The sequence below is a fragment of the Pongo abelii genome, chromosome 18 (assembly GCF_028885655.2).
Source record: "Pongo abelii isolate AG06213 chromosome 18, NHGRI_mPonAbe1-v2.0_pri, whole genome shotgun sequence".
In the NCBI taxonomy this organism is placed as follows: domain Eukaryota; kingdom Metazoa; phylum Chordata; class Mammalia; order Primates; family Hominidae; genus Pongo; species Pongo abelii.
In genome coordinates, this window is record NC_072003.2 from 5,022,337 (window position 1) to 5,039,692 (window position 17,356).

The 17,356-nt window shown below is 46.7% G+C and overlaps 1 protein-coding gene across 12 annotated transcripts in view; it reads right to left on the reverse strand.

The window, feature by feature from the left end:
- Positions 1–17,356, reverse strand: part of GLYR1 (glyoxylate reductase 1 homolog) — a 44,360-nt gene that overhangs the window by 19,581 nt on the left and 7,423 nt on the right. For 8 of the 12 annotated variants that reach the window (XR_008514353.1, XR_008514351.1, XR_008514352.1 and 5 more), the window contains 6 exon segments: positions 11,645–11,783; positions 10,849–11,091; positions 3,122–3,208; positions 2,180–2,236; positions 830–880; positions 663–736 (listed from right to left, as the gene is read on the reverse strand). Coding sequence is in view for 6 of the 12 variants with exons in the window: in XM_063717099.1 (XP_063573169.1) it covers positions 663–736; positions 830–880; positions 2,180–2,236; positions 3,122–3,208; positions 10,849–11,091; positions 11,645–11,783 (651 nt within the window). In the remaining 6 variants the exon portion in view is untranslated. 12 annotated transcript variants of the gene reach the window in all.

The window sequence follows — 17,356 nt, forward strand, 5'->3', positions numbered from 1 at the left end:
CCAGAGAACATGTTTTCCTAGAAAAGGTATCTTTTTGCCAACAAGACTGCGGAGGAGACAGGCCTACAGAGCAGGCACAGAGGCAAGGCTGGGCGCAAGTTGGGTCTGGAAGCATGTCCAGGATCGCCCCACCCACACCGGGCAGGGTGCAGGACAGCCAGCAAGTGCTCAGTGAGGACCCCCAAGCACCTTCATCTCCCTTCCCCCACCTGCCCCACTATGGCCAATTTTGGGGCTTCATCATGATTCTACTCAGCCAGTGGTTCTCACAGTGTAGCTCTGACCAGCAGCAGCAGTATACCCGGGAACTGGTTAAAAATACAAATTCTTGGGCCCCACCGGGACATACTGACTGAGAAGCCACCTTCCAGGTGACTGTGAGGCACAGGAAAGTCTGAGAACCACTGAGCCAAGTGCTCCTTGCTCTTGAGTTCTGGAGCCAGAAAAAATCCCTCAGCTTATGCCCAAGGGAGACCCGACCATAGATTTATACAGCTTCTGACTCCTGTCTTTATCAATAAGAGTTACAACGTCCCCCCACCCTTTCCATTCAATGCCAGCAATGGCTGGGATACAACCCTGAAAGGACCCCCCTGGGGTCACCTTCTCCCCACCCTCAGCAGAACCAGAGCCACTGGAGGCCTTTTCATCAAAGGTCCTACTTTTTGTCTGTGGGTGTGATGCTGCCATTCACGGCTGTGCTGTCAGCTGCCTGGATGGAGGTGGAGCCAGTTTCCTACGGACAGGAAGCACACATCATCAAGTCAGTCTGCCTGCAGTTTAAGGCCCCAGATGAAAATTAAAATGGGGAGGCAGGGAGTCTACATACCTCTTCACATATTTTCAACTTCTTCGTGATTGCCTGGTAACAGACAGCTGGCTAATGGAGGAGGAAAGAGACTACTTATTCTACTGCAGGCTTAACCAGTCTTCATAATAATCCCCTCAAAGGTTAGACCCAAAGTGGGAAGTTAACATCAAATATTTGTTTTATACTTTAGTGAACTCCAAATTTTACACTAGAAAGTTCATTCACATTACCTCATTCAAGTCCCCATGCAATTCTACCAGGTCTTTTTGCTGACCATGGTGTTGAGAACAAGAGTCACAAGCTTGGAATCCACATCTATCCAACTCCAAAGCCACAAACTCTCATGAGATCCTAGCATGACTCAGCCCACCCCATAACCTTGCAGACCTTGGGAGAACTTCCCTCTGCATCCGCAGGACTTGGAGACTACCTCTTGGAGTGAGCTTGAAGATGTGTCTGCCATGCAATTTCATGGGGCGCTGACAGCTTACGATGTTTGGTTTCTGCCCTAAACTCTAAAGGTCACTGTGACAGTCTCAACTACACAGTTGGCTGAGTTTTAAATGCTCTTTTTGGGTTATCTATTTATCTATCTTAGATGGAGTCTCAATCTGTCGCCCAGGCTGGAGTGCAGTGGCACCATCTCGGCTCGCTGCAACCTCTGCCTCCCGGGTTCAAGTGATTCTACTGCCTCAGCCTCCTAAGTAGCTGGGATTACAGGAACGTACCACCATGCCCAGCTAATTTTTGTATTTTCAGTAGAGATGGGATTTCACCATGTTGGCCAGGCTGGTCTTGAACTCCTGACCTCAGGTGATCCACCCGCCTTGGCCTCCCAAAGTGCTGGGATTATAGGCATGAGCCACCATGCCCGGCCTTTGGGTTTATTTATTTTTTTTTTGAGACAGAGTCTTACGCTGTTGCCCAGTCTGGAGTGCAGCGGCGCGATCTTGGCTCACTGCAACCTCTGCCTCCCGGGTTCAAGCAATCTTCCTGCCTCAGCCTCCCGAGTAGCTGGGATTACAGGCACGCACCACCATGCCCAGCTAATTTTTGTATTTTTAGTAGAGACGGGGTTTCACCATGTTGGTCAGACTGGCCTTGAATCCCTAACCTCGTGATCCACCTGCCTCAGCCTCCCAGAGTACTGGGATGATAGGTGTGAGCCACTGCGCCCGGCCTGGATTTACTTTTAATCTTAATAATGCTTGGCTCATTAGCGGGCCCATACGGGGGCTTCTGGGCTAGTTGCTCTGGGCAATACACCGGCAGAGCCTAACTTTTCAGATGGCCGGGCCAGGACCCAGTGGAGGAGCACTCCTTGACCAGCCCCTGACCAAGGGCCAAGAGCCTCAAAGGGCAACTCACCTTCTCTGTTTGGCTTAGCAGGAAATGATGGAAATGAGGATCTGCATCCTTAACAGGCTGAAACCAGAAAACAGTGAAATACAACCAGTTATCTGCCACCAAAGGTCACTTCCTTCTCCCTGGCAAATGGACTCTCCTCTGGCTGCAACACCTCTGGATTCTGGTCTCTTTTTCACAATTATCTGGAAACTCTTTTCCCATTTTGGCCTAAGCCTTTTTATAAACAAGCCCCATTCCAGCTAGAGGAAAACTGGCTTTAAAGTGGAAAAGAACAGATGATTCTGCTAGGTTGGTACACAAATTATTCCAAAGAGCCTGTGGGAAAATATTAACAAGCATACTCGTGCTTTATAAATTCGGTACTTATCAGGCACAGCAGATAACCCAGCAAACTAAGTCACATCTATTCTGGAATTTCAGGGTTTTGGCCTACTTGTGTCTGGTACCAAGCCCTTGGGGATGTCATCTTACTGAGCATATTAACAGAAACAAAGTAGCCATGACAGTGGACCTTCATGGGCTTTCCATAATTATGCCCAGCAACAGGTGCAGCTGCACCAAGGATAATACAACTAAACATAAAAGTTGTATTTATGGACAATAAGAGGGTGTTTATAAAATATTAGGGGAAAAAAACTTGTCGAATCATCCCACTTTTGTGAAAAAGAGCCCTGCCCAAAATAACAAAAACTAGACATAAGTCTATGATCATCTAAATGAATGCTGAGTGGGCGTCCCAAAGGACTGAAATCCGTCACCTCGAGCCTCACAGTGCTCACCCTAGAGGGAAATTTTTAATTTTTTATTTCATAGACTTCTGTACTGTTTTGTAACAATAAATTAAGCCTCACACACAAGAAAGGGATGAAAAAAAAAAAAGAGGATCACACAGGAACCTCGCCCTAAGCCACAGCTTGTCCTGCCTGCAGGAGAGCTCCTTACCTCGGTTGCGGTTGGCTGCCATTTAAACGCGGCCATTGGTCCAGCCATCATCCCCTTCACGGTACTAGACTCCGGGATGGTGAGATCCTACAGAGGGAGGGGCAGGGCATTTTAAAATCACATTCAAACCCCAACAAAACCCCTTGCAAGCCCCACAGTCTAAGGGAAAGTTCAAGCCAATCCCCAACCACTGTTCTGATGACTGTCCCTCGGGAGAAACAAGCCAGTTCTTCCCATTAACACAAAGTGAGTCTTTCTTTTCAATTCTGGAAATAATAAAATGTGTGCTTATGTCTAAATTTCACAAAGATGGAGGTAATTAGAAAGCCCAAGTACGATCTGCAATACTATCTGCAAAGTTGCAGAGTGAATGCCTTATGGTGAGTACCAAACATTAAGAAATAGTTGTGGTGGCTGGGCATGGTGGCTCATGTCTGTAATCCCAGCACTTTGGGAGGCCGAGGCGGGCAGATCACGAGGTCAAGAGATCGAGACCAGCCTGGCCAACACAGTGAAACCCCATCTCTACTAAAAAATACAAAAATTAGCTGCACCTGTACTCCCAGCTACTCCGGAGGCTGAGGCAGAAGAATCGCTTGAACCGGGGAGGTGGAAGTTGCAGTGAGCCGAGATTGTGCCACCGCACTACAGCCTGGAGACAGAGCAAGACTCCATCTCAAAAAAAAAAAAAAAAAAAAAAAGAAACAGTAGTGGCTTCAGAAGGAATCCACCACATTTCAAAAAAACGAATAAAACCAAATAGGGCTGATGAGATCTGCCCACATTTTACAGCTATCATGACAAAGGCAGAATTAAACTCCAGGGTGGCCAGAACCCAAGAGCCTGAGTTCTCCTGAGACAGACACAGGAGGACATGGTGAGATGAGAAGCTCCTCTTGACCGATGGCCCGGCTCACCTTCTTCCTGGGCAAAGGGTCCTCTTTCCAGTTTTAACACTGGTCTGGTCCCTCTCGACTGCTCTGGTTACCTTGCACTCCCTTTCCCCAGTCGCTCCCTTCCAGCCACAGTGGCCCTCCTGACACCCCCTGCCTAAACTACTCCTGAGGTTTTCTCAGTCTTAGAAAATGCCTGCTCCATTCTACTAGGCTGATATCTTTAGAGCCCTTCTTGACCCCTCTCTTCTCTCATCCATGAATGGCAATGAATGGGGCTTTATAGTTGGGGATCTGCCCAACCCCTTCTTCTTACCACCCCTGCTACTAATACCTAAGCTCAGGCCACCTGGACAATTGCAAAGATAAATCTCCCTGCTTCCACTCACAGTCCAGTCTCTACACAGCAGCCAGAGTCATCTACCAAAAGGGCCAATCAGATCATGACACTTCTTTGCCTTAAACTGGCTTCCAGTCTCACATAGTAAAGCTATGGGCTTTACGAGCATGGTCTACAGGGAGGGCCTTGCAAGTTCTGCTGTCTCCCACCCATCCCACGCCAATCTCCAACCTCAAGTCCTATTTCTTCCTCCCCTGTCACTGCTCTCTAGCTCGTTAGCACCCTGCTGGCTTTCCACCCCCGCCCCAAACACACCAAGCATGTGCCTGCCCTGGCGCCCTTGTGCTACTGGGAACATTTTTCTGACAGTTATCTCCTTGGCTCAGGTTCGCTTTGGGACTCTGTTGAAATGTCACCTTTTCAGAGTAGCTTCACCTGACCTCTCTTTATCTTTGCCCATAGAACATGATGCTGATGTGGATTATAACGAGAACAAATGCTTTCATAGGGCTTACTATGTGCTAGACATCACTATAAGTCCTATTTTATACATACATTCTCATGTAATTCTCACCCCTTCATGAAACAGAACTATCATCATCTTCTTTTTTTTTGAGACAGAGTCTTGCTCTGTAGCCCAGGCTACAGTGCAATGGTGCAATCTTGGCTCATTGCAATCTCCACCTCCTGGGTTGTTCAAGCAATTCTCCTGCCTCAGCCTCCTGAGTAGCTGGGACCACAGGTGTGCGCCAGCACGCCCAGCTAATTTTTTGTATTTTTAGTAGAGACGGGTTTTCACCATGTTAGCCAGGATGGTCTCGATCTCCTGACCTCGTGATCCGCCTGCCTCGGCCTCCCAAAGTGCTGGGATTACAGGCGTGAGCCACTGCACCCAGCCCTATTATAATCTTTTACAGAATAGAAAACTAAGGCACACAGAGCTTAAGTAACCTTGTTTAAGGTCACTGAGTCAGTTACTGGTGTGGCAGATACAATTTATTTATTTATTTATTTGGAGGCATAGTCTAGCTGTCACCCAGGCTGGAGTGCAGTGACTCAATTATGGCTCACTGCAGCCTCAACCACTTGAGCTCAAGTGATCTTCCCACCTCAGCCTCCTGGGTAGCTGGGACTACAGGTGTGGCCACTATGCCCAGCTAATTTTTTATTTTTATTTTTTGTAGATTTATTATTTATTTGCAATTATTTGTTTTTTGTAATTTGTAATTTTTTGTTTTTATAGGGTCTTGCTATGTTGGCCAGACTGGTCTCTAACTTCTGGCCTCAAGTGATCCTCCTACCTCAGCCTTCCAAAGTGCTGGGATTATGGGAGTGAGCCACTGTGCCTAGCAGACTGATAGAATTTGGCTCCAGGGTCTGTTATATTAGAAGCACATCCTAGGAAAGCAAGAACTCTGCCAGTTTGGCCTACTCTACAACCCATGCTGCCATACAGTCCAGGTTCAATTCTTACTGAAGGAGCCTCGTCTGACTTTTATGCTGCTTTCTCTCCAGGCATTTGGCCTATGGGAGAATTGCTCAATAAACATTTGTTGAATGCAGAGGTTTCTGGGGGAAAAGAAAGGCCCAGCCCAGAGCTGCCCAAAAGAATATTCTGCAATGATGGGCGTGTCCTACATCTGCACTGTGTGATAGAGCAGGCGCCAGTCAAGTGTCACTGTGGAGCATCTCACACAATAGGGTGATGGAGAAGCTCCATTTTAATGTGCATTTAATTTAAATTTAAATGGCCAATTGTGGCTGGGGCAGCACAGCTGTCTCGGGTGGTGCAGCCCTAGGACTCACCTAAGGCCACAATGACCCAATGGGAACAAGGAGGAGGCAGCTTGTAGCTCTCAGTATGGCACTAAGGAAGGGCCCCAACTCCTAAACTTCTGCTCCTCGTGTGAGTGTGGGATTTTGGGAGAGTCACGGAAGTAACAGCGCTACTTTGATCCAGGTGGGCTGTGCCCAGAGTTCATCCCCAGAAAGAGGGTGAGTGGGTGCTGCTGGGGTGCAGCTCTTACATGCAGGTCCAGACACAAACCCAGCCTTTCCCTGCCTGCCTCTGCCATCAACGTCAGCCTTTTCCATTAATCCTCACGGGGCAGGACATTATGTCCCAGAATGGCACTCAGCTGGGCTTTGCCCAGTTATTAGCCTATGTGACTGCTCAGTGTTTCTGAGAGGAGCTTGCCAGCTAGATGACAATTACTACAGCAACACACACACAAACACCCTCCTCTGAGACTACAGGATATATCACATTTAAAACACACCAAAATTCCAAAGCCCAGGCACCGATTCCCTACCTGTCTGAAGCTGCTGAACTGAAACGGCTGTCTGTCCTGTACCACATGCAAGCTCTGTCCTGCTCATACATCCTTTCACTATGGGCCAGGCCAAGCACAAAGAACAAGCAAGAAGGACATCTCGAAGGGTCAATAGCAGCTAGAGCTCCTGGACCACAGACACACCTGGTTTTATTATGCTTTGTTTTATTGTGCTTCATAGGTGTTGCACTTTAAAAAACAAACAAACAAACAAAAAAAAACAGGCCGGGCGCGGTGGCTCATGCCAGTAATCCCAGCACTTTGGGAAGCTGAGGCAGGTGGATCACGAGGTCAGGAGATCGAGACCATCCTGGCTAACACCTGTAGTCCCAGCTGCTCCAGAGGCTGAGGCAGGAGAATGGCGTTAACCCAAGAGGCGGAGCTTGCAGTGAGTCGAGACTGCGCCACTGCACCGCAGCCTGGGCGACAGCACGAGACTCCGTCTCAAAAAAGCAAAAAAACAAAACAACAAAACAACAAAAAACAAATTGAAGGTTTGTGGCAACCCAGTATCAATCAAGTCTACGGGGGACATTTTCCCAACAGCATGTGTTCACTTTGTGTCTGTCAGCATTTTTTTTTTTTTTTTAGCAATGAAGTATTTTTAACTTAAGGCGTGTGTGTGTATATATATATATATATATATATATTTTTTTTTTTTTTTTTTTTTTTTTTTTTTGAGATGGAGTCTCACTCTGTCACCCAGGCTGGGGTGCAGTGGCGTGATCTCAGCTCACTGCAAGCTCCGCCTCCCGGGTTCACGCCATTCTCCTGCCTCAGCCTCCCGAGTAGCTGGCACTATAGGCGCCGACCACCATGCCCGGCTAATTTTTTGTATTTTTAGTAGAGATGGGGTTTCACAGTGTTAGCCAGGATGGTCTCCATCTCCTGACCTCGTGATCCGCCCACCTTGGCCTCCCAAAGTTCTGGGAATACAGGCGTGAGCCACTGCGCCCGGCAAAGGTATGCACATTTTAAAAAGACATATTGCTATTGTGCCACTTGATAGACTACAGTATAAACCTAACTTTAACATGCAATGGGAAACCAAGACGTTTGTGTGACCTGCAATGATCTGGAATCGAACCTGCAGTTATCTCCAACGTATGCTACACTACTCCCCAAATTAATAATTCAGACCCAAGGGCTGTCTGCAGTTTATTGGGAGCTTGTGAGATGAGTTCCTGTAAGCCTGGGCAGTGGCCTCTGGGGTTCTCACTGCACAACCGGCTACCGTCTGCGAAACAAACCTAAAGAACTGATCAAATGCCTTGTACACAGGCACTGTTCTAAGTGCTGTATCCATGTCACTCATTTAACTCACACAGTGAACCTATGAGGCACATACTGTTATAATTCCTAACGATCAGACAAGGAAACTGAGGCAAAGGTGCTTTGCTAAGGTCCTATATACGTGATTCAAACTCCGGGCCCTCGTCATAACCTCTCCTTTGTACTTCCCTTTATCCAACGAGAAGGTGTTTCTTTCCAGGGTGGCACAGGCGCTGGTGAGATGCATGGCTTCACATACCAGACAATATCAATTTGGGAAATAGCATAAAATCTGACAGCCCAGATTCCTTTCGGATTCCAGGAAATAAACTAAAAAGTCACATTACATTTTTTGTGGATCAATTTAGATCATGCTCCCTATAAAGTTTTCTCTGCACTGCAGCTGGCAGTTTTTCCAAACCTTGGGCTCACGGTATGCAGGGACAGCACTGCCACCCTTGCTCTCACCACTCCCTCAGCCTTAGGTCATCTAACGGTGAGAAGGGCTGTCTCTCACCAGAGGCCTCACACTGGCAGCCCACAGAGATGTTTCTATGGACCCAAGACATATTTTTGAACTAAGCACATTTAAAATTGGGATATTTCACATAAAAACCTGTATTTCCAGCTTCTCTCTTTTTTTTTGAGATAGGGTCTCACACTGTTGCCCAGGCTGGAGTGCAGTGGTGCAATTGTAGGTCACTACAGCCTTGACCTCCTGGGCTCAAGTGATCCTCCCACCCCAGCTTCCCAAGTAGGTGGGACTACAGGTGTGTATCACTATGCCCAACTAGTACTTTTTGTTTTTTTTGTTGTTTTTTTTTGAGACAGGGTCTCGCTGTGTCACCCAGACTAAAGTGCAGTGGCATAATCTTGGCTCACTGTAACCTCCACCTTCTGGGTTCAAGTGATCTTCTCATCTCAGCTTTCTGAGTAGGGGGGACTACAGGTACACATCACCAACCCCAGCTAATTTTTAATTCATTTATATTAAATTTTTTCTTTTCTTTGAGACGGAGTCTCACTCTGTCGCCCAGGCTGGAGTGCAGTGGCGCAATCTCGGCTCACTGCAACCTCTGCCTCCCGGGTTCAAGTGATTCTCCTGCCTCAGCCTCCCGAGTAGTTGGAATTACAGGAGCGTGTCACCACACTCGGGTAATTTTTGTATTTTTAGTAGAGACAGGGTTTCTCCATGTTGGTCAGGCTGGTCTCGAACTCCCGACCTGAGGTGAACCACCCGCCTCGGCCTCCCAAAGTGCTATGATTGCAGGTGTGAGACACCACAACTGGCCTTCCCAGCTCCTCTTGAGAAAAAACAGACAATTTGGCAGAAGCTGGCTAGAACCCTGTGGACAGAGCATGACCTCCCCAGGCTCCCCGACCATGGCCAGCCCTGCTGCTCTGAGCACCAAGGCAGGTCAGTTGGGGTGCCTGGCACCCGCGCCACTGCTTCTTAGGTCCAGTCAGCTACAGTTGCTTCCATTACCTGCCTGGGCTCGGTGGTGTCTGAATTTTTGAGCCTTGATCCAAGGTCTAATGTTTCATCATGGCCTCATCACCCAACTGTTGCTGCCAGCCATCTGGCTTCTGTTCTCTTTATCCTGCTGTTGACAATCCTACCGCGTTCCTGACACAGGCCCCTTCACTTTGAAATTCTTCTCTGTGGCCTTCTAAGACCGGCCCCAAATCTTGTCAGCAAGAAGGCAAGAGATGCACTCTCACTGCTTTATCTCATCTTGCTAGCTCCTCCCGCTCCTTCCTGCCCCAAGCACAGCATTCTTGTTGCAATGCAGGCCTCCGCGCTTCCCTCTTCTCCCTCTCTTCCTGAAACAAACCCATCCCACTGCCCAGACTCAACTACCCTTTTACAAATTCACCTCCCAAATCTACATTTGTAGTCCTGAGGTCACACCAAGCTCCCAGGCTGTCTAGGCCTTGCCTCAAATTCTTGCCATTCCAAACAGAACTGGTACTCTTTCTCCACAAGCCACCTCTACATCCCCACTCCTCTACTTTTAAGAAAGTGATCACCACTTTCCCAGGAACGAAGGTGGAAATCCTCTTTTCCTTTTTCTCATTCATCCTCTATATAACCAGTTACGGAATCTTAAGAACTCTTCCTCTGAAGTGCCTCTCACCTATTTGCTTGCAATATTTGCAATTACCCCCTTATGAATGCACGCCTAGACTTACCTTCTAATTGGCTCTGAGACTTTCCCCTCTGCACTCTGTGACTACTGGTGCACACACGGGAAGCACATACTGCCACTGGCTCAATCACCTTCACCGGCTCCCACTGACTCCAAGACGCTTTAGTACCACGCTGCTTCAGTAGACCTTCAGGCCCTCCAAGATCCAGGGACAAGCTTCCTTTTTCTTGGCTTTCCTCACTATCCTCTCCCTGTTCAAGAGTATCTCCACCAGCACCGAGCCTCACACGGGCTGTGCCCTCCATTTTTGGAATGCGTTCCCTTCTTTCTTGCTAAGCTCTTCCCAGGGCCAGCCCTTGTGCACCGGCTCAAGTGGACTGATCTCTTGCCTCGCGTTCCTACTTCACATCTGCATCCAGGCCGTGTCTCTCACCTGGTCTATGGGATTCTTTATTTTTTAATTTTTTAAATAAGAGTCGGGGTCTCACTCCATCACCCAGGCTAGAATGCAGTGGTGCAATCAGCTCAATGCAACCTTGAGCTCCAAGGCTCAAGCCATCTTCCTGCCTCAGCCTCCTGAGTTGCTGGGATAAAGCATGAGCCACCGCACCTGCCCTGCAGGATTCTTGAGCACAGAATTCTGCTCCCACACCATGAGCAGAAGCATACTGTAGAGCTTAACTCTACCTTATACTAAAAGGACATCACTAATCCCGGAAGCTGCAGAGAGAAAACAAACCTTCTCATCCTTTGGGGGCCGACCCCGCTTCCGGGGACTTTGCTCTTGGGCTCTTTTCAGAGGGGATTTGGAGCCTCTCTCTGAAGAGCCTGAAGACACCCTCTTCTTTCCTTCTCCCATGTTCTTCTTCACCTTCCCTTCAGACAGGCTAAGTTTGCGCTTCTCATCACCTGAGTTTGGCCTACTTCTCTCCTCACTGGAATTACGTCGATTCTTGTCATCAGAAGAATTGTGGGATGACGTCTGAAAGTTTAATAATAATAATGATAACTACCACCACAGCTGCTGCCGCCATCGCCACCATCATTTACAGGTGCCATGTGCTGCTACAGGCACCCTGTGTGGTCTCCTTACAATGACCCTAGAAATAGATTCTGCTGTCGTCCCCAGACATTGGGAGAAGCAGATTTTAAAAATATATATATCAAAAGTCACTTTCCCTACGTCCCAAAACTAGGAGACAGGATTTAAATCCAGGCAGTATATATATTTCAGAGGCTATGCTCCTAATCTCTGTGCTATGAAAGGAAGAAATGGCCTGTGCTAGACTCAAATGCTGAGATATTTCTCCTGGGTCCAAGCAATTTTCCTAAAAGCAACAACCTACTCCAGAAAGGTTAGCTGCATGGAGTTTCAAACTGATAAGCAAAACGCTGACACCTTAGAACTGAAGTAGCTTTCTCCAGTGGCATTTCAGAAGAACAAAGGTTTGCGTTTGGGTGACATTTAACCTGTTAGTTGCTATGCAAAAATCACCAGTCTGGCATTGGTAGAAAGTGAACATTGTGTCTCTCACCTGGTCTTTCCCTTTGGCTCTCCTGAGGAACTCTTCGACGGCATCTACCGCTTGCTGGAATCGTTTACCCTTGTTAATTTTTATCATTTCCTCTTTATGAGCATGATATGGCTTCAGCTGTTCCACTTTGATCCAGGCACTAGCAGAAAACAAACACAGAAAGGATATGATCCATATAGCATATGCCATAAAGTATCAACAACCTCACTACGGCACGGTGTAAATATCCATTTGGTTTAACTGGACTTTGCAATAGGCCTCACCATTTTTTTCAAAACATGCTATCAACCGTCTCAGAGTCTTATGCCTAAAGTATATTTTCTTGAAACAAGTCAAGCAGAACGACCATCACCACCACTGCAGCAACCGCAAATCAAATTCCTCCAGTGAAAGCACTGTGTTGCAGATTATTCATTTCCACAATCGTCTATCAGCCTCTGTTGCCCAACCACATATACCCTGCCACTTGCTCAGGGCAGAAAGAAATCTGGAGACCCTTTCCCATTCTCACCAGGCAGCACAAATGACCACACACAGATCCCTGGGAATCAGGGTACCTGAAAACATGAGAGATGATAGCAGCATTACTATGCGGGAAAATGCTTGCTGCCTGTCAACAATGGGAACCAGATTTATGATCTGTTGATCAACAGAGAGTCAGGGATGTTACAGAGCTGAAGAAATGCAACATCTTCTAAAATTTGTGGCTCCTATGGATATTCACAGCCACTGAGCCTATATTTGTTCATAAATGATGGTAACCATGGCTACTAAACCACACAAAACACGGAACACATGGTTTGGAATAAGGGCAGCAGTTACAAAAGGAGGCATTTGAAAACGAGATGGCATGCTGTTTTATGATGTCTCAAAAAAAAAAAAAAAGAAATAGAAACAAGATTCTTGAGATTAAAGGCAGAAGAACATACACCTCCGATATGTAATTTTTAATTTCAACCATCAATGTGTAACACATGAAAGTGAAAGTAGTCAGCTGTCAATTCTGGGGTATCTGACCTGCCACACTAACCTGAACAAATCTGCTGCAGCTGGCTTTCTACAGTTTCCCTGAATGGCATGCAGCTTATAAAATCCAAGCACAAAATAATTTTATAGGCTTGACAAGGTGTCAGTTAATTTACATGTTTTAGCCTGTGATACAGGTTTCACAGCATCACCTTCAGAAAAAGTAGGTCAGGTTAAGGATACAGAAACCGAGCTATCTCACAAGCTTCAGGTTGTTTTCTTTACAGAAAGCTAGAGAATATTCACTAACAGCAACAGTGTTAACCTTTGCATATAAAAATGATGTTACTAACCCTCCACCAGCTACCTGGACTTTGAGTGTGGTGCTGGTAGTTGTGATGATGGGGTCTGTGCAAAAATACAGACCTGGGATCATCGGCCTGCAGATGTCAGGCAGCAAACCACTATCAAGCATGCCACCATGGCTAAGTGAGACGATGAATGGAGATACAGAAGCTGGTCTCCCTGGCACAGCTCCAGCTAGAGGAGTTAGGCAAATTCCTTCTTTTTTTTTTTTTTTTTTTTTTTTTTTTTTGAGATGGAGTTTCATTCTTGTTGCCCAGGCTGGAGTGCAATGGGGGCGATCTCAGCTCGCTGCAACCTTGCCTCCCAGGTTCAAGCGATTGTCCTGCCTCAGCCTCCCAAGTGCTGGGATTACAGGCGTGAGCCACTGCACCTGGCCTTTTTTTTTTCCTTTTTGAGACAGAGTCTCACTTTGTCACCTAGGATGAAGTGCAGTGGCATGATCTTAGCTCACTGCGACCTCCACCTCCCAGGTTCAAGCAATTCTGCCTCTATCTCCCGAGTTGCTGGGACTACAGGTATACACCACCACACCCAGCTAATTTTTATATTTCTAGTAGAGATGGGGTTTCCCTATGTTGGCCAGGCTGGTCTTGAACTTCTGGCCTCCAGTGATCCACCTGCCTTGGCCTCCCAAAGTGCTGGGATTACAGGTGTGATCCAGCAAACTCCTTTCCAGTGACCAACTCATCTTAAAGTTTGAAATTCAACATGAGAGCGCCAATGAGTCCAATCTGCTGGGAGGAAAAGTGGAAGGAGATTTCGACCCCAGATTTTCTGGCAAGTATATCCCTGAACTGACTCCCTTCCCTCTCCTTACAGGGATGCTAATGACAGGCCAGAGCAATCAGATGCAAAGTCAGACCCAGCCCCAAAAGCCAGCGAAGCTACCATACTAACCCGTGGGTCTGAGATGACACAACCAGTATCAGTGATGAAGCTTAAGGAGTCGTGACCAGCCTCTTCCTCCTAGGAGCTTCTGGTCAGAAGCTGAGAACCACACAAGTTCCCAATATAGGACCAACAAGGTGATTTTTATGGAACCCCTTGAGATGGGACGACCGACTCCAAGACTTGCTAATCCCACCCACGCCATCCTGCTACCTCCATCGCTGCCTCCCACTCCCCAGCCTCACAAGAACCCGATTCTGAGGGAACAGAAAGGTGAGGACGTCTGTGAAGTGCCAAGAAATCAACCCCATTTTTTGTTGAAGCATCTTACAAGGTTTACTGATTTCTGCTATGAGGAACTGTACAGTCAAAATTCCACTCACTTTAAAGCATCTGAGATACTGAAATTTTCCTTTACAACCATCTTCGAAACATTAAAATGGCTAAATGAACTGACAGTATGAATAGGACAGTAAATCCAAGAAATGTTAATCTATTTAAGGAATCAACTTATTGCTGGAGAAGCATCCTGTTACATCAGAAAACAGCCATAAAAAACCAGCTTGGCTGGGCACGGTGGCTCACACCTGTAATCCCAGCACTTTGGGAGGCCGAGGCAGGCAGATCACCTGAGGTTAGGAGTTTGAGACCAGCCTGGCCAACATGGCGAAATCTCGTCTTTACTGAAAATATAAAAATTAGCTGGGTGTAGTGGCACGCAGCTGTAATCCCAGCTACTCGGAAGGCTGAGACAGGAGAAACATTTGAACCCAGGAGGCGGAGGCTGCAGTGAGCCAGTATTGTGCCACTGCACTCCAGCCTGGGCAACAGAGTGAGACTCCATCTCAAAAACAGTAACAACAAAAAAACCCAGCTTACCAGAGCTCTACGTGGATTACCTCTTGAAAGCAAATCAAACTTAAATCACTTTGGCTATCTGAATACAATTTTTTCTCTAAAGGTTATACTTCTTTTATCTTTTTTAAATTTATTTTTTATAGAGATGGGGTTTCACCATGTTGCCCAGGCTGGTCTTGAACTCCTGAACTCAAGTAATCTGCCCATTTCAGCCACCCAAAGTGCTGGGATTACAGGTGTGAGCCACTGCAACTGGCCTACCTCTGTCTTTTTAATGAGAATATGCTTTTCAGTTGGCGCTTCAACAATGCATCACTGTCCAATTCACTGAGGCACATCAGCTGGGCCTGGCATGCCACTGGTCCTCAATAAATAATCACTGGGTAAATGATTCCTTCCCAGATGTTCAGGAGGATGTACTGCTCACCAGTGAGTTAAAAGGCGCTACAATGCTCCAGTGCATAAGGCTTTAGTGTTTTTGTTGTTGCTACTGTTGGTTTTTTAAGTGACTGTTTCTTTCCTTGATATAAGCTGTAACTTTTGATTTTCCTATCATCCTCCCAAGACTTAGATGGAGCTATATCTTTCAGCCCAATTGTGGCTGGGAAGTCAGAAAAGTCAAGCTTATTCAAGCTGTATTTAAAGTAGAAGGCTTTGCTTTTTATGTACAGTAGAATGAATGACACATTGTGGTAGTAAATACCTGAAAACAGGCAAGGTCATTACAGAGAAGGAAAGCGAATGTCCCGTAAGATATCCGGCTACGTGGAGATAAGCAAGATAAAAAGCAATGCATATTATGTGCTACCATTCATGCAAAGACAAGGAAAATGGACTGACCACGCAGATACCTCTGGAGGGAAACACCATCAGAAACTGGTCTAACTGGGTGGCTGTGGGATAGGGATGAATGCGACTGTTTCAATGTTGACAGGTTTTTGTTTTTGAATGGTGAACACATATTATCTTGAAAAAAAAACCAAATCAATACTTAAAGCCTCTGCCATAGAACACAGGCTATTCCGACTGCCCAGAGGGTTTCCTCCATGACTTCCTGGTTTGCAGGTTTGCTCTGGTGGGCTGCTGCTGCCTGGCTGCTGGCATAACTGCACCTGTAACACAGCCAATTTACCCTGGTGACCTGACACTCTTCCTATAAAAAGTCTCTTCATCTATGAATACAGAACCGCCACTAAGCCACTCTCAGATTACTCCAATCAAAATGAATTAAAATCCGGTATTTTCAAAAACTTGCACACTTCTGATTTGCTTTCCTCTTAAATGAAAATCATACATGTAGGGCCGGGTCTGGTGGCTCATGCCTGTAATCCCAGCACTTTGGGAGACCAAGGAAGGTGGATTACTTGAGGCCAGGAGTTCGACACCAGCCTGGCCAACATGTGGAAACACCATCTCTACCAGAAAACACAAAAATTAGCCAGTTGTGGTAGCACACGTCTGTAATCCCAGCTACTTAGGAGGCTGTGGCAGGAATTGCTTGAACCCGGGAGGTGGAGGTTGTAGTGAGTGGAGATTGTGCTACTGCACTCCAGCATGGGCAACAGAGCAAGACTTGGTCTTAAAAAAAAAAAAAAAGAAAAGAAAATCATACATGTAGATACTGTATATTAAAGATGTCAGCTTATGACTAATCTTGAACCCTCTCACATGTGTTTCAGCCTTCGCATAGACAGGTGACCTGGGCTGAAGCCGTGAAGCTAAGAGAAAGAGAAAAGGAGAAACGGCGGGGAGAAGATGGTGGGGGGAGGGAGACAGACAGAGAAAAAGCACACACACACACAAACACACACACAAGCATAGAGTATAAAGGTGAGAACAAGCTGGCGTGGTAGCTCACGCCTATAATCCTAGCACTTTGGGAGGCCGAGGTCAAGAGATTGAGACCATCCTGGCCAACACGGTGAAACCCTGTCTCTACTAAAAATACAAAAATTAGCTAGGTGTGGTGGCATGCGCCTGTAATCCCAGCTACTTGGGAGGCTGAGGCAGGAGAATCGCTTGAACCCGGGAGGTGGAGGTTGCAGGGAGCCAAGATCGTGCCACTGCACTCCAGCCTGGTGACAGAGTGAGACTCCGTCTCAAAAAAAAAAATAAAGATAAGAATAAAAATATAGGTGAGAACAAAGATGGGGCCAGAAGGTGTGGGTTTGCTTCTCCATTTGGATTTGGTGAATACTTAGTAAACAATTTCTATGGGTGCCTTTTTAAAACAAATCCATCAAAAGGGGCTGAAGATTACTGAGGTGTTACAGGTCAAGTTCTTCAGAAATAAAGGCACCAGAAAAAAACACACACAAATCAAGTGCCAGGTGAAATGAAAAAGGGATGCTTCCAAGCTGCTATGCTTCTAATTATTAACCACAAATTCTTCTAGAGCAGCTACTTTCAGTACTGACTCAAGACACCTCACATGCAGCGAGACCTGTCCACCTTAGATGTGGCTTGGTGGAAAAAGTACCACTGGTCTCTCAGTTTCCTCATCTGTGAAAAAATAAGAACCAGAAAGATGACCCTGTGCACTTCCTGAAAGGGCTGCTGTGAGGACTGGAGGGGAAAACTGCTATGGAAACTTGCGGGTAGGCACTTGCAGCCTCTCCACTGTTTGTCCACAAT